The 23,746-nt window shown below is 35.0% G+C and overlaps 1 protein-coding gene across 1 annotated transcript in view; it reads right to left on the bottom strand.

Annotated features, from left to right (window-relative positions):
• Nucleotides 1–635: 635 nt before the first annotated feature.
• The window catches only part of KLHL14 (kelch like family member 14), a 137,387-nt gene continuing 114,276 nt past the window's right edge, over nucleotides 636–23,746 (bottom strand). The window contains exons 4-8 of the mRNA XM_031946473.1: nucleotides 19,763–19,841; nucleotides 9,810–10,000; nucleotides 9,572–9,730; nucleotides 5,471–5,628; nucleotides 636–2,759 (exon numbers count right to left, since the gene is read on the bottom strand). Coding sequence (XP_031802333.1) covers nucleotides 2,619–2,759; nucleotides 5,471–5,628; nucleotides 9,572–9,730; nucleotides 9,810–10,000; nucleotides 19,763–19,841 — 728 coding nt within the window. The 3' untranslated portion in view covers nucleotides 636–2,618. The remainder of the gene's footprint in view (nucleotides 2,760–5,470; nucleotides 5,629–9,571; nucleotides 9,731–9,809; nucleotides 10,001–19,762; nucleotides 19,842–23,746) is intronic.

Raw genomic sequence — 23,746 nt, 5'->3', positions numbered from 1 at the left:
TGTCATTTCATTTGCATCTCCATCACTGATGAAGGTCATATTATCCCATCTTAGATTGTTTTAAGATTTTTGTTACAGGGTAAAAAGAAAATAAAACATCATCTAATGGCCTATTAGTTGGTGAAATTCTTAGATAGAAAACATGTTTTTTGTTGCTGTATTCATGATGGAAGCTTTTTAAAGTTGTTTGGTTCTGTAAAACTTTATATCTGCTGGTGTGGCTTTTACCATTGCAAGATTGCCCCTATATCACAATGTCTTGCCAGAGAAAGACTCTTGAAAACTCTTTAGTGCTAATTTTACTGAATTAATTGGCAAAATCTGGTACATTTCTACCATATTCAAGGTACTGTACAATTGAGATTTACTAATTCTGAAGGAAAGTGTTAAAATTTTTATCTCCTAGAAGTTCCTTTTCTAGGAAATGTAAAGTGCCCTAAATTAGAGACCTATTTTATTAGAGACCTTATTTATTTATTAAAGGTATTTATACCTTTGTCTAGATAAGGAATATAAATACTGCCACACTATTTTTTTAAAAAATTACACATTTACATGATAAAAAAAACTTCCAAAGAATTTAATGTAGATATTTATACATATGCTTTTTAAGTAGCAATATGGCAGACAGTTGAATTAGTACATAAAGTTTTATTTAAAGTTTTTCCCTTACAAGCAAGCGTCATTTACACATTCTAATACTGTACAAAATTTACATTCTCTGTGACTTACTCAGTTATATCACCTTTTCCTTGGTCATGCCTTCCTGAAAGACAGAAAGTTTTACATACAGTTCTCATAAATGCTAAAATTTATCTCAGTTGAAAAGAAAAATAAGACAAAGAACCAGTCAAAGGACAAGGAACCTTTTGAAAGCCTTAGTTGTACATTTTAGAGGGAACAAGTGTCAGCTCACCATAAAAGACCGAAGCTAACCTTTTTCTCCTCAGAGTATCAGCTGAGGTTCTTATATGGAGTGCTATAACTGGTTACTCTCTCTTTCTCTTTCTCTTTCTCTCTCTATATATACTTTCAAGGGAAAAAATGAAAGTTGATTGCACTGGATATCTTTTTACAAGGGATCCTTTGGATCTGAACGTACAAATAAATACAAAAACAATTACGATTGCACTTTACTGTAGGAACAGCTTCAGATTTGAGCACCTTCACTCTGATCTTTCCATGTTCCTCAATAAGAGAGTCTCATCAAGGCATGCCCACTTGTTGCCTCACACTGCTTTTAAAGAATCCATTTATCAAACAATCCAACCATTCGTTATCTTTTTATACCTTTGCTTTACTTTTTACTGGTGTTTTATTTGACTCCTAAAAGCTTGAAAATAAAATTTCTCTTTTTTCCAGCTTTGTCCCTTCTGATTTGACAAACGTAAACTCTCTCACTCCTGCTCCCTCCCCTCAACAATTCCTGCTGTTGCTGCAACTGCCAAGAGAACAATTTAATTTTTTGTCTCTGTGTGTAAGCATTACCAATGAGAGCAATAAAGATGTGCCCAGTTTGGCAAATAATGATGGTAAATCATGTGCTGTCCCGCAGCCAGCTGAGGGAGAGGAGATGCCCAATGCCTTGTTGAGGATTAAAATAAAATAAATGGAAGTTGCTGTGATTCTTTAAAGTTATTTAAATTTCATGTTTCTCAGTGACAGAAAAATAAGTGAGATTATACTTTACAGTAAGTATACTAGCTCCTGGTCTCTGAGTTGCAAAGGGCAAGCAGGGCTGATTTTCCCATGGGTCAAAATTTGAATCAGATATTATCTGACTTTTGAAGCAGATAATAAGTGTGTTCACTATTTATAGGGTTTTCAAAATAGGAGAGTACAGTTCTCAGGAAATTGACTGTAGCAGCAGTCTATACTCAATTCAAATTATTTGGACAAATAGCTCTGGAGGAGAGCCTCAAAATTAGGAACTCGCTCTAGTTTATGACAATGAAGGGCAATAGTCACTGGGTCTCTAACAGAGTCCCTGCCTTTCTTTGCCATTTCCTTCTCTTTGCTTAGTTCATTTGTAATGCTGGGAAAACATGGGTAGATGAAGAGAAGTTAGCTTTGGGTATTTTTTCTAAAATTATTTGGCCTGCAGAGCCTATGTAATCATCAGAGTTTAAGATAACCAGAAAAGATGCCATTTCTGTGATTCTGGGTGAATTTTTGAAGCATTCAGAGAACACAACATCTCCAAAACGTCAACATGGATCACATGCAGGTAGATTACAATGCACAACACTGCTCTTAGATCTTTCTGGGGCAGTCTTCTGACATCTATCTTTCTCCTTTTGAAAGTTAATATCAATGCGAGGAGTTTCCGTGTAGTTGGGCCAAGTTAGTGAAAACCAGCCTGAGATGGCAATCTGTCAACATGGGAGGTGTGGTGTGGTCTTTAGCTACTTGCTTCACAAGACTGATATGTGTCCAAGAATGGGGATTTTTAAATTTTTTTTTTTTAATTTTTTTTGTAGTTTGCCTTTAAAGCATCAATCTAAACCCAAAGGTGGGTTTTGGTAGTTGTGTCTGTAGAATATAATTTTCCCTACTAAAATATTTGTGTCATCACTTCCCAGAATGTGGTATTTGTTCAATTTAATGTATCCTGTGTGTTATTTGTTGTAAGGTACACAGGCTGGCAGAATAACTGTAGCACAAGCAGGACCTGCAAGTGGTTCAGCTACGTCTCCTTCTAACTCTGTCCAGGTTCCTTTCTCCGGGCAATAGCAAATGGTCGATGACTTGTAGGCTCCCTGGAAAACAATAAGAAGTCTTTACTGAAGGATGGCTGGAGAAAGGCACAAATCCAGGCTTATTTATTTCTGTGAATTCTAGAGAATTTATTCCCCCTTTTCATCCCAAAACACTTATGGAAGGAAGGAATTTTTAAGTCATTTTTATTTAAAGGGAAACTTCTCCCAAAGCTATCAAAATCTGTTTTGGTGACTGTCACTAAAGTTAGTCCTTTATGAATTGAGAAGTGGAAAATCGATTTGATTGTCCCTTAGGGGAAAAAACAATTTATATTTCTCTATCTCCTACAATATGGGTACAATAAATGACTACTGACATGATTTATCTCTTTTGCTGCTTTGGCCTCACCTAGGACTTTGCATCTCATATACAGATTATTTTGTGAAAATTATCTGTCTACATGTCATAGTCTACTAATATAGACTATAAGCATCAGGAAGGCAAGAAGTGTGTCAGCAAGCTTTAAAAAATTTTCTCAATGTGTTAGTCAAGTATTTATTAAGTTCTTGCTATGTGACTAGCAATGGGATAAGTGCTGCAATGCCAAGATAAAATAAAGAGTCCCTGTCATTAAGGACCTTTTGTCCATATGATGGAGATAATTTATGCATGGGTATATACATATAAGCTTTCAAATGTGCATATATACACATGCACATGTATATTTGTGTATATTTTGTAACATATGCATGTAGACAACACATGTATACACACACACATGCATATATTAATAATACATGTACACTTTGGTGTATATGCACACACACAGTGTATTACACTGTATTACACCTGTATTACACACATGTACCCAGGGTATCTATGTATATACAGAGACGTATGCATGCATGTGAGCAAATATGCACACACAAAACTGTGTTTTGCACATATGTACAATGCATAGATATGCACATACAAATGTATGTGCACAATATACCAATCTACATACACATGCACTTTTTATGTAGGGTACAACACACAGAGATACATACATGTGTATGAGTGCACAACAATATATTACTCTATATTCACATATATTATATATAATTATACTATTCATCCATATTAATATACATTATGCTTATATAATTATTATATTATATTATTTAATTATCTATAAAATAGATTATATTATAATATAATCATATATTAACATGTATTATTATTACATTATTTATTAACATATTAACATATAATAATATAATATATAATATGTATTTCTTCCCCTTTTCCCACACATATACGACAGTTTGTGGAATGAATTCACTGGCAGAAGGTGAAAAACTTCCTATGGAAAGTAACACTTGGAATGAGTCCTCAAGGAAACTAGAGTTTCTAAAGGTAGAAGTAATGAGGAGGTGTCTTCCAGGCCAGAGGACAAAGCCAATGAAAACAAGCTGGAGATGGAGGGTTGTGTGGGTGCCAGTAAGGAGGTCAGTCTGGCTGGGTCACAGAGAAGAAAGAGGGGAGTGGAGTGTAGGAGGACTCCATGGGCTTCAGTCCCTATCACAGGGCTCTGCATTATCCCTGGTGTTTTAAGAAAAGCTTGTTTAAATGAGCTGTTCAAATAGTGGAATAATTACCCAGATAGTCAAAGACAGAAAAATGTCTTTTTTCTTTAAACATTTAAATGACTAAAATTGACATTTTAATTTTGGATTTTGAATTATCTGAATACTTTGCCTTAATCTTTCATTTGATTTTGCTCCTATATGTTCTAACTGCCTCAGGACCTTAACCTCCTGGAGGTTACTGAGAGAAGGAGGGACTGAGGGGAAGAGGGAGAGAATAGCTGGAAGGGAAGTCATTCCTCCTTTCTCCTGGCCCCCCTCAGTCCTGACTCCCGGTTCTTGGATTTTTTCATATTTGTCTGTTTTATAATCTTCCTAGATCTTATCAGAGTGAAATTTTTACAGGAGTGCTGAAAATAGAGAGAAAAAACCAAATATCTCCCGATTTTCCTCTAATTCTGTTCACATAGACTAAACAGTCATCTAAGCTAGTAAACAATATTACTAGTCTTATTTACCTTATCAGCCTTAAGAATCAGACTAGAAAATTTTTCTTCCTCAATATAGAAACTTCTTGCTTGTTGATGTGATAGAGATGAAGAGTGGGCAATTATTATTATTAATTTTATTTTTTGCAGTTGGGTTTAAGTGACTTGTCCAGGATCATGCAGCTAGTAAGAGTTAAGTGTCTAAGGCTGCATTTGAACTCGCGTCCATGAAGTCACATGGCTGGGGCTCTATCCACCCTACCATCTAACTGTCTTGAATGGGCAGTTATTTGATGAAACACAACCCTTTGTCTCTGCCCTATTGTAAATAGCTAATTAAGTGTGCCTCCAGAGTTGGAATATATAGATATCTACTTATGTGTAAGATTTGTGCATTTGTCTTGGCAGAGCTAAGACCTCTTTTAATTTTAAAAACCAGTATACACACACAACAAAAAGTTCCTGCTTGGATCATAATCTCCTAATACAAAAAAGAAGTGAAAATAGAATCTGATACAGCCTAAGAAACAAAAAATAACAACAACTTTGTAAAATGAATTTGTAAATCTAAGTAAACCCACCTAAAAATTAATAAAGGCATGAGAGATTTTAGGTAAGAATGTCAACATCTGGGGGAGCAAGCAGAAGAAAAACACTTCTATTCCTGGTTGTAAGGGAAGGTAATGAGAATGATGGCAAGAAGAAGATACATACCATACTCCAGCTGTAGCCTCCTACAAGATAAATGCTGTCATCAAGGACAGCACAACCAGGGCCACTTCGGCCTTCCAAAATGGGAGTCTGCAGAATATTCCACTGGTCACCTTTGGGATCATAGCATTCCACTAGCATGACATCAAGGTGGGAGAAACCTGAGCGACATAATGGGAACCAATTTTAAATGCCAGTCTCTCTTACAAATAAAATTTTTTAATGCTCTTCTGTTTTTTATAGCATAGTCATTTTCTGATATTACTTCTCCTTGTAATAAAGCAAAACGATTAAGCAAAACCAAAATGACAAGATGACTTTATTTGCTAGCATAAAGAATATTCTATTCCCATGGATCCTCACCTTTATACTGAGCAAGGGAAGTGCATTTTCTCATGGTTCTTTGAAATTAAGATTGCCAACTAAAATTAATGTGAATTTGCATACCTTTTAATGCTTTTTTCTGTTTTGTTTAGTTTACATAATTGGAATCTTTGCATAAAAGTTGGTATATTTTGTTTTATCCTGGCAAGGCTGGGTCTGCTTATTTTGCTTAGGCTGCAAATGCAGAAACAAGCTTGATCTTATTATTGATGGGCACAAGAGCTTTGACAAACTTTGGTTTTGATCTGGGCTGGTTTGCTCCAGCATTCTAATGGCCCCTCCTCTCCTAAAGGCTCTCCATATTGTCAATGGATTTAGACTGCTGCAGCTCAGAATTAACGCTATATTAGTTTACACAGTTGTTCTCCTTAAAAAAAATTATTCAATTTTTTCTTATGGAACAATCTCATTCTATTACATTTATATACTGTAATTTATTTGATGGGGACCTGTTTTAAATTTTTTCTTACTGTAGAAAGAGATGCTATGATTATTATAATAAAAATGGAACCTTTATTTCTTTGATTTGTTTGAGATATATGCCAAAAGTGGGAATGATGGATTAAAAGATATAAACATTTTAGTGAATTTTCTCATTTAATTACAATTTCTTTCCCAGAACAGCAGGACTTATTTGTCCAGTAAACAGTTAATAATGTTCTTGTTTTCCCACAACCCTTGCAATTTCCATCTTTTATTATTTCCCCCTTTTTGATGGGTGTGAGGTAAAACCTAAGAACTGTTTTTCATTTCACCATCATTGGCAAGTTTGATAATTTTTTCATATGGTTATTGAAAGCTTGCACTTCTTTTAAAAATTATTTCTTCATATCCTTTCACCACTTGCATCTTGCTAAGGAAAAGCCAGAAATTGTTTTTTGAAAAGAATACCGACCCAATCTTACACTCATCTGACATATAGACTTGAGTTGTAGTCAAGAAAGATTATGAAGAACAATACAAGAAGCTGTTAGAATGAATGAAAAACTGAGGAACAAACCCATTCCTTTGTAAGAATAGGCCTAATGGTTAATAGAATTTGAAAGTGAAGAACTGTACATGTGAATCACAAAATTCTTTATATAAACAATTCCAAATACTTAAATCACTAAAGGGAAAAAAAGGATCCCTGGGGAAGAGTCAGTCCTCCATTTTGATATTAAAAGAAAAACAAATATACATCTATAATCAAAGATGATTTTCTAGTTATTATGCTCAATTTTGTGATGTAATAGATTAGGAACTCCATTCAAATTCTATTTTTATGAGACACCATGTTGTAGAGATGATGCTGAGTTCTTGGAAATGCTGCTAATGGAGTAAATGAAGGATATTCTACCAGGCTTTGAGTATGGCTTGGGTAATGCATCTGTTTTCCAAAATTCAATTTAATTAGTTTGGCATGGCTCATATTCATAAAATTGATCGCCAAGTAAAGAATTTTTTTTCAGTTACAGAAACTCATGAAATTGCCTACTAAGGCATGATGGGATTATGATCCCACACCAAAGAAATAGGAGATGTGGCCATGGTAGAAAACCATGTTTAGTCCTCTAGAGTTATGAATTGCTGTCAGAGTTCTAAGGCCATGAAGAATGCTTAGGATAGTGCCTGGCATCTATTAAGCATTTAATTAATGTTTATTTATTGATTAAAATGAATCTATAGATTTAGAAAGCATTTCAGGAGGAACTACAGAAATATTCTGAAAATCTGTCAAAAGTGTTTCTAACAAAATACAGCATCTACACAATAAAGTTGGATGAGATAAGGTACCCGAGAAGGATACAATGCCATAAATAGATATTCTATTCTTAGTTACTGAAGAGGATCAAAGCTAAAAATAAATTCATTCTCACTACCTCTTTTTTTCCTCCATTCTTCAGTGTTAACTTCCATATCCAGATTAAAGTTCAATATTTTCCAAATACTTTGTGTTCAGATGATCAAATTTGAGTTCTAACTTTGTTGGAATATTGATCCACATGTCCATAATTGACTGATATAATATGAGACTCTAAATGGTGGAGAAAGCCTGTAGGGACTGGTGACTGCTTGTGCATTCTATGGCTCATTTTCTGATGGTTGGTCAAATGTGAGAATTTTTACTAACATTTCTTGGAGAACTGTGGGAAAGGAGGCTCTTATTGAAATTATGGCATTTCCTACACCTGACTCCTAGACTCTGTTAAGAGTTTCTATTTGTCAAGATAGAAAGTCAATAACTTCTGATGAATAATGAATTTTCAACATTTTTTAAAAGATATGGGCATATGATTTCATTGGCATAGGGAATTCCTGACAAGAAAGTTACCAGTAGATAGCAATTATTCTACAACTGATAGCCTTAGTGATCCCTGGAGACTAAGAGGTTAAAGGACTTGATAGATGAGACTTGAACACAGATTTTCTCAACTCTGAGATTGGCTCTCTATCCATGACCACAGAGAGCTTCATTGTCATATAGCAGATTGAAATTTTTGAGAACAGAGAATCAAAGTTAAGATTATTTATTATTTGCCATTTACATCAAATATGACAAATGAAATAGAAATATGTTTGCTTCCCCAACGTGATTGAGCAAAAAACCTCAAGAGAATTTTATAAACTTAATGCTCATTCTCAAAGATGTGGAACCAGGATATTTTTGGCCACTTCCTTTTTATACAAAGTGATCTGGACAGAAAGATTTGTTAGTAGCAATAGCAATTTTATATATATATATATATATATATATATATATATATATATGTGTATATATATATATGTAGATCTATATTAATATATTCAATATTAAGTTAGATATATATTATATAATAATATAATTTACACATTATATATTATATAATTATGTATAAGATACATGTAATTTATATTATGTGTATATAAAATTATATAACACATGATTGAAGTAATTATACAATATAAATATGAAAATAGATACACATGCATGGGAATATATACACATATGTATGTGTATATATATGTATGTGTATACATAAAATATACACAAACACACACACAGTTAGGCTTATTGGACAGAAGAAGACTGTCTTGGAGTTAGGAAGCTGTGGGTTCAAGTGCATTCTCTGACATATATTGGTTGGGTGGCCCTTGGTAGTTTTCCAAGTTCTTTGTTCTCTAAGCAATATTCTTAGTTAAATTTATACTATGAAAAAAAAGCCAAGATTTAGTAGTCTCTAAAATAAGTCTGAGAATTACAGAGCATAATATGGTCAATAATATTTAGAAAAAGATTGTAATTTTTGCCACCCAGATTGTAATAGAGCTATTTTAAAAAATCTGAACCAGGAGTTAGTTTCTCTGTGAAACTGACTAAAGTTCCTCTAGACTACATTTCCTAAAAAACCAATTTATAGAAGAAAAAGAATCACTGTAGTTTGGAGCCAAGGAATAATTTATTCCATTGATTTCAGGGTTACAAGAAATTGTTCTTGCTCTTGAATTATGAAGACACCCATTTTATTACCTTTGGACTTCATTATTCATTTCTTTAATGTGTGCAGAATTATCCTAAATTTAAAATAATCCTGTCTGCATAAAAGACCCAATAAAGGCCTGCTCAAGGGTACTGCTAATTTGCACAAAGCAGATTTTATTTGGTCAACATGTTTTTTACTTGGTTGACTATGATTAGCTAATAAGCATCCCCTTAGCAAGAAGTATGACCTCAAATATTATTGTGATTAAAAATATGACCTTTCAAATGGTTTCCTCCAATTGCATATAGCCGATCATTCATTACAGCCAAAGTGTGGATTGCTCGTTTTGTGTTCATATCTTGTTTTCGGGCCCAGACATCCATAACAGGGTCATAGCAATACAGCCATGGGACGTACTCTCCATTGTGAACACCCCCTGTGAAATAAACAGACGTGAAAATGAGAAGCGTGACTGGCAGACTTTGTTACTAACAGAAAATGGATCAGGGACTTGCCTGAAATGTATATTTTCCCATTGTGCACGGCTCCTGCATGAGCTGCCAGAGGTTGGGGTAATGAGGAAACATACCGCCACTCATTGGTTTCTAAGTTATAGCATTCCACACTGGACAAGTATCCGGTTTCATTCCGCCCACCAATAACATATAAGTGTTTATCCAGGCGACATGCATAGAAACTGGCTCTCCTGTGGGAAAAACAACAACCCACAGAAAATTAATAGTGCAATGGAGAAATCTTATTGAAAAATTACATGGACCCCGTCAGCTAAGTCAGATGAGGGAAGTCCCCTCAGAGAGGGTCCCAAAGTTTTGGAGACTACATATATGCACATATAAAACATACACAAAAAAGCCATCCTATCTATATTCTAAATGTAACAAAATTCTGATTTTAATTGTCACCATCTAAAGGGAAGGAGAATGGTGCGAGAGAGAAAACTGTTCTTACAAGTAGCAAGTCCTGGGTTCAAGTATGTCCTTTCACACAGCCTGGCTATGTGATTCTGTGTAAGTTACACACACACACACACACACACACACACACACACACACAAATGCCACTCATTGTTCTAAGCTCATTATTCTTTCTACCCACCTATCCAGGATCCTTCTTCAAAAATTACACTCCATAAACTCTATATATTTATACCTATAGTCATTTACATGCATTTTCTTCATTAGAATATGATCATCTTGAGGGCAGAACATGCTTTTATCTTTCTTTTTATATGCCTCTCTCTTTTAACACTGACTGGTTTTAAGTTTCAGAGAAAGGTGCTGACCTGCATTGGTAAAAGGAGTTTTCTCACTCAGAAGTTCCCTTTACCAATGAAATTACCACAAATCCAATTTCTTTCTCTGTTCATCTAAAGAGAAAACTACATGCTAGTGATTTCAGATATTTTTATGCTCTGGAAGGAGAAAAAGGTGTTCATTAATGTTTGGAGCATTTGGTACCTTGCATGAATTTCAGAGCTCAGGAAGACAAAGTGAAAAATGAGGCAGATAATGTAACAATAATAAATTATCTTGACATTCACTTTCTTTATGGTCCTTCAAGGGTCATTGTTCCCAATTTACCAGGAGAACCACATCATCAAAATTTTTCTTCAATTATCATTTTCTTATTTTTTTCCCCTGTGCAGTATTACAAATAGAACAACTTCCCTTATATTGTTCTCTTAAGTGAACCCAATGTTTTAAATCCTGCCCCTTTGCTCCAAAGGCATTTCATCTACCGACCAATTTTCACAAGTGACTCAAGATTAACATCAGGGTCTCTTCTCAAGATCTGGTGTTAACTAGATTTACTGCCTTATGTTTTCAAAGGCAAGGTGATTAGTTCTCTGGATGATATCGAACCAGTTTAAATAATCCTCTTTTCATCAAATTCTTTTTCTTTCATAATGGGGCTTCTGACTCAACATTATCTAGAGAGTTACTTCCACCCTTCATAGACTATTGTGGGACCTCCCTCTTGCCTTAGGATGACATTTACTCCTGAAATTAAAGTGTGTGTATGAGTGTGTGTGTGTGTGTGTGTGTATGGGTAAAACTCTCAGACTTACTGAGGCTATCTGACCTTGAGCTTGCCAACTAAATTTAAGACTATATGTGGACTACTGATGTGACAGAAGCAGCAGCAGCCAGTGAACTACCTTCTGTCCCAGGAACAATAAATTCACAGGAAACAGAGAACAGGACCAGCTTGAATAGGAACCTTATGTTTCTAAGATGTAAATATATGTTTCTAAGATGTAAGATGGATCCTTAGAACCATGTCTGATTTCTAGCACATATCCTGTCCCTCTTGGGAGCCTCTGGATTTGGGAGTGAGTAAAATGTAACTCAGGATACAAAAGAGGACATGCTGAATCTGTAACTTTTACACTTTAGCTGTCTGGCATGGAAATGGGTGGCCTTATGTTAAGGGAGAAGAAAAAATATAAAAACAAAATAAAACCAATGAAAGTCAGCAAACAAATATCATGATATAATAGTTTAAAAAAGGTCGATGTAATAATTGTCTGTTCTAATGAAGTCATAGAATTCTGGCCTCAGAAAATGATATTCCCATTGTATTCCCCCTAGTCAGGTGCCAATTGGAGTATTATGCCAAGTACTGGGCCTTAAATATGGGAAAGTTACTGATAATCTGGGTAATGTCCAGAGAAAGGCAAGTAGGGTGCTGAATATCCTCCAGATCACATCATATGAGGATAGGTTGAAGGAACTGAGAATTATTAGCTGAAGAAGAGAAGGCATGGGGATGAAGCATATTTTCAAACTGTTTTTGAGTATGTGAAAGACTATCACATGGAAAAGATATTGACTTTTCTTGTCCTCAAGTTGTGAAATGAGGAAAAATGGGCAGAATGTGCAGATTTAGGTCAAATGTAAGGAGAAAACTCCTGAATTAAGGCACTTTCATTGACTCTCCTCTATTCCTGGAATGGTGTCCCTCCTCATCTTTGTCTATTGATTTCCTTCAAGTCCCACCTTTCTTAAAATCTTACATTCTACAGGAAACCTTTTCTTAATTCTCTTAATTCTGGCACTTACCCTCTACTAACTTCCCAATTTATCCTGTAGGTAGCTTGTTTGAACATAAATGCTTACAAGTTGGTTCCTCCAATATAAGTTCCTGAACAGCAGGGACTACTCATTGCTTTTCTTTGTATTCTGGACACTTAAGGCAGTACCTAGCATATAGTAGATGCTTAATAAATAAAATCAAATAAACAGTCATTTAAAACTATATAAAAAGAATCCCTTTCAACTCTTGAGCTATGATACTATGTACAATAAAATGGATATTTCAGGAAGTAAAATGTTTCCTCTTCTTAGAGGCCCCCAAATAAAGGTTGAATGATTGGTATGTTGAAGAAGGGATTTTTGGTTTATCATGGTTTGACCAGGTAGCTGCTGAGGGTCTTTCTTACTCTGAAATTATATAATTTTGTAATTCTGTTATATATCAGTAGAGGGACAGTTCATTCTGTTTTTTTTCTGGTCTCCTTTCAAAATTTTTCTCTCATGTTCAGTCCTTTTATTTCTGAATTTATTTTTTACAATAGATAAAAACACATTTTTGGCACTTCAAAAGTTTACTTAGTGCTTTTTCACAATGCACATGTAAGGTCGTTTTGCAATTCTGAATATTGCTATGGAAACAGATTCAAAGAATGGAAGTGACTTACCCAGGATTCTAGTCTCTTGAATATAAGACTTATACACTTTCTAATATATCATGTTTCCTCTCTTCATAGAAGGAGCAAAAGCTAAGCTAGCTTTCAGTTGCTGAATATCTCATGTGGGACAAGTGAAGGCAATATTGCCTCAAAGTATAACTGCTGTACTATCCATGAAAGAACTAACCCTCTTTTAACATGAAGTTTTATTATTGTTTAGTAGTTTTCAGTCATGTCCAACTCATTGTAACTCCATTTGAGGTTTTCTTGGCAAAAATATTGAAGTGGTGTACCATTTCTTTCTCCAGCTTATTTTACAGATGAGGAAACTTAGGTAAATAGCATTAAGTGACTTGATTAGGGTCACATAGCTAGTTAAGTGTCTGAGGTTGAATTCGAACCCATGAAGAAGAGTCTTACTGATTCCAGAACTGGTACTTTAACCATTATGCACCTAGCTATCTCTGGTTGTTGACTTATTTTCCATGATTCAGGCTTTAACCCTAAATCAGTTTTCTCATTTAGAATGTGAGGGAGGGAGGAAGCTGAATAATGTCCAAGCTTCCTTCTATATCTGTGTTGTATAACAACTCAACCATCTCTTCCAGATTAGTCTTCCAACATGAATTTTGTTTACAAACTTTTACCTACTTTTTTTTTTTGTACTTTGGCTTTGAATAAATTGATTACTGCTTTATGTTTATCTGAGGGTACAAGACACTTTTAAAGGACCCTATATTGCCTAATTTCTTATTATGTATGATGATAGACACCATCAATTCAAAGCTCCAGTCAGAGTAGAAATACCAGCATCAACATCTTTCCCTCTTTGAAAATGGGAATTGTTTTTTTTAAGAATACTTGTCTGACAAAGAAAACTTTATTTCTTTAGAGAGCAAAGTCTTTGCAGGTCAAGTTTGAGGAATTATTATGTCTTTTTAAAAATACTTCCACGTAAAAGTAAATTTATATCTATGGAGTCTAATGAGTGGTGACACTCTTTAGTAGTTTATAAACAATCACAGCTTCAGAAGGACATCAAGTAAAATAAAAGCCCTACTCATTTTTACACATTTTCTTAAGGAATAAAAATCACAGGGAATAAGTCTAGCTTGCAAGAAAAAAAATAACATTTGAGCAATGATAGTAGCAAGGATAGGAATCTTGACCTATTGCTGTACTAAATAAAAGCTTCCCTCCTTCAATTAATGACCCTTTCACCATAGGGTGAAGTTTTCACTTCAGATTTAAGATTTAATGCTCTACTATGTGGTATCTATATTGTCTCAAAATATCTGCATGAAAAGCAAAAAAAACAATATCATTGAGTCATCCAGATGTATTATATGGGTACACATTCAAATGTTTATAGAGAACAATCAGATTAATAGAATTTTTACTTTTCTTCTAAATTTTTTACCATCTTATTTAGAAAGCCTTATTCCTTAAAAAAAAAAAAGGACAATTATATTCTGATTGGAATCATGCATTTCTTATTCATTACTTACATGAACATTTTAAGGGGTAATTTCTCATGGAGGGAGGTGGCTAATTCAGGGAATGTTGATTTGACTTCTGGACCTGCTGCTAACTATTTGTATGATGTTGAGTAGGTTGGCCTGGCTAACCTGTTAGGCCATTTTCATTTTTAAATCCTCTGTACTAACTATTGGGTCATTATTTTCTCAATATAGTAATCATTTATAGGTATTTTCCTATCATTCAGGAATTGGTATGTATGAGTATGTGGGAGGAAAGGTCTTTATTTTCTTTAAAAAAAATATGGTATCTGGCTGTATTCTAATGTGATAGAATGCAAAGTTCTTCAAGTCAAGACCTATTTTACTTTGGTCTTTGTATTTCCAACTTTTGCAAAAGACCTGGCATACTGTAGGTGATTAAAAAAATGCCTGCTGACTGACTCATTCATTGATTAATAATGATGACGATGATTTAAAAAAATAATTGCTATTAACTACAATATGGCATTTTTATTCATGCATTTTATTCTGAAGAAGTCTAGTTCCAAATTTTGGACCTATTTTTCCATCTAAGGAGAGACAGTTATTTTGCAGTCTTTTCTAGATTTCTTGTTCTACTGTTAGCAGTTCATATGCTAACTAAAATAGGAACTTCACAAAGCTTAGTGCTGTCTTTGTTCGAGGATGATTCGTGAATATATGAAAAAGTCAGTACTCTAAAACTAAAAATAGATCTTTCCCTCTTCTGTACCCTAGACAACTATTTTTATTAAAGAGTACATATCACATTCTCATAATTTGACTTTTTGTATACATCTTATTTACTCTGCAAGACTGGAAAATTCTCATTTATCTTTGTATCTTCTATAACACTTATTAGATATTCATGAAAGATTGCTGAATCTGTGCTGTAAAAAAGCCAAAAGGAAGAGCATGGGTCAAGACAAAAGGCAAAAGTAAGGAAAAGAAGAATTTTTTTGTTAGAATAAAACTACATAGATATTATACCAATTAAAGCAGGTTGAAAAATCAAGTGTATTCTGGGAGTCACATAGCAAATGAGAAGCCAAGCCAGGACCATAACTGAGGTAGGTTAATTGAGGTAGGTAAAAGAAAATATACTTTTACACCATACCAGGCTATAATTAATTGAAAGACATATAACCTGGAAGATGACTGTTTTTCCCAACTAAGATACAGTATTCAAATAAAATCAGCAGGTAATTCTTAAGTGCTTACTATTTGCCAAATTATGCTAGGTGTTGAAGATGCAAAGACAAAAATGAAAAGTATTTGTCCTCAAGGAGCATGTATTTATTCTTTCTCTGTGAAAATTGGTATTTCTTTTTTTCTTTTTTTTTTTTTTACTCTTTATAAAGTTTCCTTGAAGAAATATTTTAACCAGTGCTTGCTACAACTTTTCCTTCTCATGTTAATTATTTATGAAACTAAAACATTGATCTATAGCCAAAAATACAAAGTTTACAATATTCATTAGTCACACATTTCTTAAGTACATACTAGATGTAGGCCTGGAGGAAGAAATGGTAAACCACTCCAGTATCTTTGCAAAGAATACCTCAAATGGGGCCACAAAAAGTTGAATACAATTGAAAAATCACTCAAAATGTGTAGAGCACATTACATTTCTTCATGATACTAACTTACATCAATAATACCATTGCAAGCCTTTGAAAGTATCCATTTGCTTGTTTCTGACTTCTCTTTATATAAAAAACAAAAATTTCTAGTGTGTGTGTGTGTGTATATGTTTTTGTGCATATCTACATTTTGGAGTAATAGCTGGAGGTTTTCCCAGAATGGCTAAAATCTCTTTAAACTAATAAAAAATAGTAGATATTGTAATTTTTAAGCCAGATATTTTATTGAATTCTGAAATAGATTTCCCTTTAATAGATGTGAGAATCTTTTTTTTTTCTTTTGTTCTCACCTAAGAAGAATTCCTAACATTTCTATCTTAGTCCTATATCTGCCTTGTACAAAAAAAGAAGAGCTTTTCAGAATTTGCTGTTTTAATATTTTCTTAATCTGATTCTTTAACATGTATTCCTAACTTCATCCACACAGTGTCACTGTTAAGAGTGAAATGAAAAAAAAAAAAGTCAGATTTGTTTTACTTGCCAAGACTGCTTAATTTTACATAGAAATTCCAACATAAAAGGTTATGAGTCTCTGAATAGAATTTTGGATACCCCAAAGTGAAAATGTTCATGAATTACACTAAAGAAATACCAGTTTAGTCAGTGAGCAATTATTAAGTGCCCACTATGTACCAGGCACTGGAATTACAAAGAAAGAAAAAATACAGTTCCTCCTTTCAAGAAAGTTCAACATGTATCAATGGATAGAGTTTATGGTCTAACTTCAATATATAAGATTTTACTTTTGGGAATATATCTTTTGCAAACATGGAAAAAGACTTCTCTGCCTTAGATTATTTCACTGCTTTTAAGAAAAAAAAAAGCTCAGAAGACACCCAACAAATTCTATATAAGATGAGAATATGTTGGTTTCTGGTTGTTTATCAGACTCCTACTTTGAAGCAATGTTTGATATTTCTGAAAGAAGTTTTTGAAAAAAAAATCACAACATAATCTAGTAAACATGGTTAAGTATAGTGTAGTACAGTTTATGGGGTGGGGAGAATTTCTGGCCTCTAGAAGTGAGGTGATCAGTTTATGTCTCCAAAGCATGAGTCTGGATTACCCAAACCATTATCCCAGTTTGAAGAAAAACCTTTGTTATAAACTGATCATATAATTGCCTATCTCTTCTCTTTTTAAAGGGAAATTATCATGCTAAAAATTGGATTTTTCTTACCTATGGTGCTCCCTCTCACCTTCCCTCCCTTTATCTCCCCCTCTGTCTTTCCTCCTTTCCTTTCTCCTTCCTTCTTCCTCCTCTCCTTTCTTTCCTTTCTTCCTTCCCTCCTTCCTCTCTCTTTTTCTTTCTCATATACTGATTAATCCACAGTGATTACTGATCTTGTTTGTTATTTTGAGTGGAAGTGTTTTGATGACAGCAAAATTTCATTTTACTGCCTGAGTAAAGTGACCTATAGGAGATTTGAATCTTGAAGACTGGCTGGGCTTCTGTGAGATCTGCCTTTTCCCACTCAGTGCTATATGAAGCTCTTTATTTGGTCTATCGAGTTGATTGTTCTGAATTAAAAAAAAAATTCTCTTAGTAGGGACCTGACATGATAGACCATAATGACTCAGAAAGAAACGTTAAACAGTCCATCCTGTCAACGGTGGCTGCCGGGTGCCGGCAGACCATAGCAGCTCCTTTTATCAGGTCAATGATCTGCTAAAAATTGTCTAAGTAGGACCCTGCCATGATAGGCCATAATGCCTCAGAGGAAGTCATTATGGACTATCAAGTAAACAATACACATTTTAAAAAAAAATTACTAATTAGGTTTTGCAGCAATACTTCCCATCCTTAGGGGCTCTACAGTGAGATAATTGACCGCGACGTGAGTTATGCATCCCAAGCTGAAGGCATGAAGGTTAATTATCTTGGTCTAAAGCCCCCAGCAAAGGGGACTATTGTGATGAGAAGATGACATTTCAAAACAGATTAAATTTCTTTTATTTTCTTTGTATTTTTTTAAATCTTATTTTAAATAGTTGTGATTATAAGGCAGAATGAGAGAGTAATATTAATGGTGAGTATAAAGCCCATGGAGAAGGCCATATAGCATATACTAAGGAAAGACCTTAAGGATAGGGATCTTCCAGTTCATGTGAAGAGCACCTAAGAAAGCTACCTTGATTAAAATAATGCCTTCAAGAATGTCTGAATTAGATATTATATAAAAAAGACCTATGAGGCTCATAATACCTTAAATATCATCATTTTTCAAGACTATATTCTCCTTGACCTGGAAGTAACTTTTGACTAAATTACACAGAGTATGGAGTTAAGAATTAGGATTGCTTTATGGTCTCAATTTATACCATCATGCTCTATTAATGCATATTTTGGAATCTAGAGTATCATTGCGAGATTTCTCTTTAATTTGCAATTCATCTTTGACACAGCTTATTGACATAGTAGAGGCTATCTAAGAAGGAAATATTTTCCTAAAAAGTACTGTTGGAGAACAAAGGATTTTGAAGGAAAGAATAAGACAAAAAAAGGATGCAGAAACTTTCCTGAATTTTCCTCTTGAGGAAAAAAAGTTGTAGTTAATGTTTGCTTAAGTAGAGCCATCTGTCACTTTGGAAAGAAACAATGGTGCCCCAAATTCCAGCATGTGAATATGCATGTATGAACAAAATGCTTTCATTCTATTTAATTCATGGATAACTGACAGAAGTAGGTTTTTGCTGGAGTTGGGCTCAAGGGGAAAAACGGGAAACTTCTTTTGAGATGATGAAATCTTAATGTCGTGATCATCATCACACTTTAGAGTTGTTCCAATTCAGATTAACTTAAGCATTTCATGAAAAATAAAAGACTTATCACAGAACACTGTGCTAAAGATCTTTAAATATTATGATCATTCTTATGGTTATGATTTTGAAAGCACTGTCATTGCCCTAGTCTTGTTCAGTCCTTACTTAGGAAGCTAAGATTAGGTCAGGCTTAGGAGGAAGCCATGGAATTTCAGCAAAGGAAGAAAGCAATATGTTTTCATAAAAAAGCAAGTGTATACTTTACATTTGAAACTTTGTTCTTTTCTGACTTTAGGATCTGAGTTGTAAAAGATGGACTTGGGAAAGTGGATATATGAGGCAGCTGTTTAACATGTAAAATTAAAACAATAATAACATCATTTCTTTGGGTTTCATGACAGGCTAGGTTATAACTTTAAAGTAGAAGGGTGAACAAAAACTGACAGCTGCAATGTGTAAGTTCCTTGAGAATTTTGTTTTTGATTCTGCATCCTCAATACCTACCACAGTGCCTTCCACACAGTATTTGTTGTTAAGTCACTTCAGTCATGTCTGGACTCTTTGGGTATTTTTTTTTGGCAGAGATATTGGAATGGTTTGCTATTTCCTTCTTTAGTTCACTTTACAGATAAAGAAACTGAGGCAAACAGGGTTAAGCGACTGGCCCAGGATTACCCATCTAGTGTCAGAGGCCAGACTTGAACTCAAGGTCCTTTTCTCCCTAGAGCCACTGCTCTATCCAGTGGGCCACCTAGTCACCCCTAATTACTTTATTTTTGAAAATCACAAATTGGGAATATTGTTTGTAGGACAGACAGAGAAAATACAGACGACACAGAAAATACTCTTACCTTTCTTGCATGGGTGGGAGCTGGATCCAGCTGTTAAATCTTGGGTCGTATCGGCTGACAAAGTTCGTACTGTGTTTTCCTGTAAAAATATGTTCATGTGGCACTTAAGACACAGTACACTTAGATGAAAATGACTGTATTATACAACTCAACTGCTTTTATTTTATAAAAAGGGATATTGTTCATCAGGGAAGCAAGAAGAGGGATGTGTTCAACAAAAGAATTGCATTCTATAATACTTGAAGTTAATGACACTCAAAACAAGTGTAAAACATGCAGTGTCTATCTTTTGGCTCTCCATTTTGGAAATGTTAATTAAATTAAAGTGGTTAGGAGGTGCTAGGCATTTTTTGGTCTACACGTCACACTGCTTACTCTGGTGGCACAGTAGGTGGAGTGTTGGACTTAGAGGCAGGAAATTTTGGTTTGATTCCTGTTTCAGACACTTACTAGCTATGTGCCTCTGGTCAAGTCACTTAATTTCTATCTACTTCATTTTTCTCAGTTGTAAATTAAATATAATAATAGCCCCTACTTCCCAGGGTTGTTATAAGGATTCAGGTAGATAATATTTGTAAAGCACTTAGAATGGTACCTGGAACATAGTAGGTCTCAATAAATGCTTTTTTCCTTCTCTCCTTTTCTTAATGAATATAATTTCTTTGTCTAGAAAATTTTATTGTTTGTCCTTCATTCTCAAAGAGAACCATGATCTCTGAGAGGTGATGCCATGATATGCAAGTGAATTAGATTTGAGGGAGGGTTGTGCAAGGTCACCAGCCTCACTTTCCCCTCCAAAGCTGTCTGGGTCCAGTGGTAAGACAGATTTAGAACTAAAAGAGACTTTGGAACTTGGTGACCTTGTAGATGTAGCATTGGACCAGCTTTCAGGAAGATCTTAGATACTTATAGTTTTGTGACCCTGATCAAGTCACTTAACCTCCATGTCTTAGCTTCCTCAATTGTAAAATGGGATAATAATAAGAATAATAAATACCTCTCCCAGGGTTGTCATAAGGATCAAATCAGAAAAGCTCTGTAAACCCTTAAAGTTATATATAAATGCTATTATTATTATTGTTGTTGTTGTTGTTGTTGTTGTTTTGGGCCCCTTGATTTCACAAAAGGAAAAATTAAGGCTCTGAAAGGTTAAGCAAATCATCCCTGTGACAGACCTGAGATCTGAATTCAGACCACTGATTCCAAATCCAGCCTTTTTTCCTGTTGTACCATCTGTCCCATGGCCCCATAAACAAAACCTAAATGGTTTAACCACCCCATAAATGAGGGAAAATCCTTTTTGTTTTTGTAAAAAATGGCTAAGAGAGCTACTGTAATGAATGAATCAGGTTAGGGGAGAGCCATGTTTTGCTGGAGGGCACAGAATAGTTCTTCAGTACAGGTTAGGGGGAATTATAGGTGTGCACTGAGGAAGAATCTTCTCCGATGTCATATTCTGAGTGTGTTTGTTAGAATGGGAAACATGAACGACCTAAGCCGGTTAACTAGCTTATCCCTTCTGTCAAGCCCCAGAAGCATATTAATGCTTCCTTGATATTAAAATGCACCTTAGTTTACATACAGATTGACAGTAAATCAGGAAGTCTGAAGCAAAATAGCATGCACCGATTTCCATGAAGCAACTAAGAATTCAACCCTAAGTGCTCTCAATATGACAAAATCTCTGTTAATGTATTTGTTACTAAACTCATAAAGAGGAACTCCAAATTTTCCTTAATGTATAGAGGGGCAGACATAGCCCCTAATGTACAAATTGATTGTGTATTTCTATGGGTTTTATGACAGGAGTATTTTGAGGGGAAAAAATGTGTTCAAATTTCCAAGCTGAGATATGAAGGACTTCTGATATCCATGTTATAGCCTGATAATGAGAGATTCCTCTCATACTACTGATGGCTTTTTGAATACTTCTTTGTATATCTCCTAGGTCCTAGGACAGAGTCTGGGAGTAGTTCAAATGGAGTAGGGTGGGGGATCAGTAGAAAAGAGCTTAGAGGGAGATAAAAGAATAAATGATAAAGAGTAAGAATAGGGCTGAGGTCTGGAGGGAAGTAATGTATAAGAATAGAATCAGGAACGCCATCACAACTGTCCACAGCACTGGTACTAGGACAGGGGCTTTCTCTCTGGTAGTAGGGCTAAAAGCTCTAGGCTCCATTATGGGCATACTCTGAAAGGAAAAGCATTTACCTTAAGGGGTAATATAGTACCAGGCAGCTATGCCCGGGGGCACAGAGCTCATTATTTCTCTTCTATCTTGGTGATATGTCCACAGTACAGAAGGATGTAAAGACAGAGATGTTTGGGTATGAGAGCAAATAGGGCCTCTCTGAGTGCTTTTGATAAAAGGGTACATCCCTATTCTCTATTCATTTGCATGCCAGCTAGTAGCCAGGTTCTTAAAGTGTTAGTGACCCTATATGGGGTCTCATAACTTAATATAGGAGTCACAAAATTATGATTTATCATCAGTATATGTTTGATTTATATACCTATTTTATATACCTATATACTTGGGGTCATGTAAAAATTTCTTGGGTGAAAAGGAGTTGTGAGTGGAAAAAGTTTAAGAATCCCTGCTCTAGGCCAGTAGTCTACAAAGTAGATTTTATATCCCCACAGCGACCTTGGTGTATTCTTAATAGTTTATGATTAGTTGATCAGAGGGTGAGGAAGGGTATATCTCACTCTCCCTGAGGACTACTCTAACCCAGAGCTTGTGTTCCCAAACAATCACACTTCCTCACTCTTCTTCCATTCTCTATGTTAACTCTCCACCTCTCCCCTTCTGCCTTGAGAAGGCCCCTCAGAGTGTTGAGACCTAATCCTCACCAGTGCATATGCCAAACAGGTTTCATTCAGGAAATCCCTCCAGCCCCCAGAATATACCCATCCTGCTTCCCAGATTATACCCATCCTGCTCCATCGGATCATGCCATGGCTTCAGCTTGGGACCCTTGTGCAGCTTTGCACCTTTTAGTAGGTGCAGGCTCAGGGATCCAGATAGTATTCTATAAGAGCTCTCTTCACCTTTTTCATTTTTAGTGGAATTGAATTGCCCAGGATGACACTCATGCTGCACAACAGATTCCAAACCCCTCCCTCTTCAAAACCTCCCTGTTACTGTCAAAGGCATGGCTATCCTAATCAGCTAAGTTCCCAACTTCAAATCCAATTGGTTGCTAAATATTGTCAGTTTGAAAAGCTAAAATTCACATAACACTTTAAGGTATGGAAAGAGTTTATAAATTTCATTTCATTTTACCCTCACAATGATCTTGGGGAAAAGTTATACTATTATCTTTTTTTTTTATTGCAGATAAAAAAACTGAGGCTGACAGTTTAAATACTTACCCAGGGTCACATGGCTAGTAAGTGTCCGAGGTAGGTTGTGTATACTAAAGTTCTTCTGATTTCACATTCAGGGCTCTTTCTACCTTTTGCCATCTAGCAGTTTTTACTTTATCACATACCATCCTGTGCTTTCTATTCTTATAGTTACTATGTTACTTCAGGGCCTCACTCCCCATCACTTGGATTATTGTAATATCCTGCTACTCAGTCCTCCTGACTCAAATCTTTCCTTATTGTAATTTATCCTCCACACAGCTAGCAAAATAATTTGTATTCAGGTCTGACCTTAGCCTTCCTCTAAACTATCAAATCCAATGACTTTCTATTTACTTTAGGATTAAATATCATTTCATCTTTATCTTATCCTTTTAAAATTTTTATTTTTTCCCCAGTTTTATGCTGCATAATTACTGATTGTTTATTGTTGTTCAATCATTTCAGTTGTGTCCAACTCTTCCAAACCCCATTTGGTGTTTTCTTGACAAAGATACCAGAGTGATTTGTTATTTCCTTCTCTCATTTTAAAGATGAGGAAACTGATGCCATCAGGATTAAGTGAATTGGCCAGAGTCACATAGCTATAAGTGTCTGAGTTCAGATTTTAACTCA

This window comes from Sarcophilus harrisii, chromosome 1 (assembly GCF_902635505.1).
Source record: "Sarcophilus harrisii chromosome 1, mSarHar1.11, whole genome shotgun sequence".
NCBI lineage: Eukaryota > Metazoa > Chordata > Mammalia > Dasyuromorphia > Dasyuridae > Sarcophilus > Sarcophilus harrisii.
This window is presented reverse-complemented; position numbering and strand designations above follow the sequence as displayed.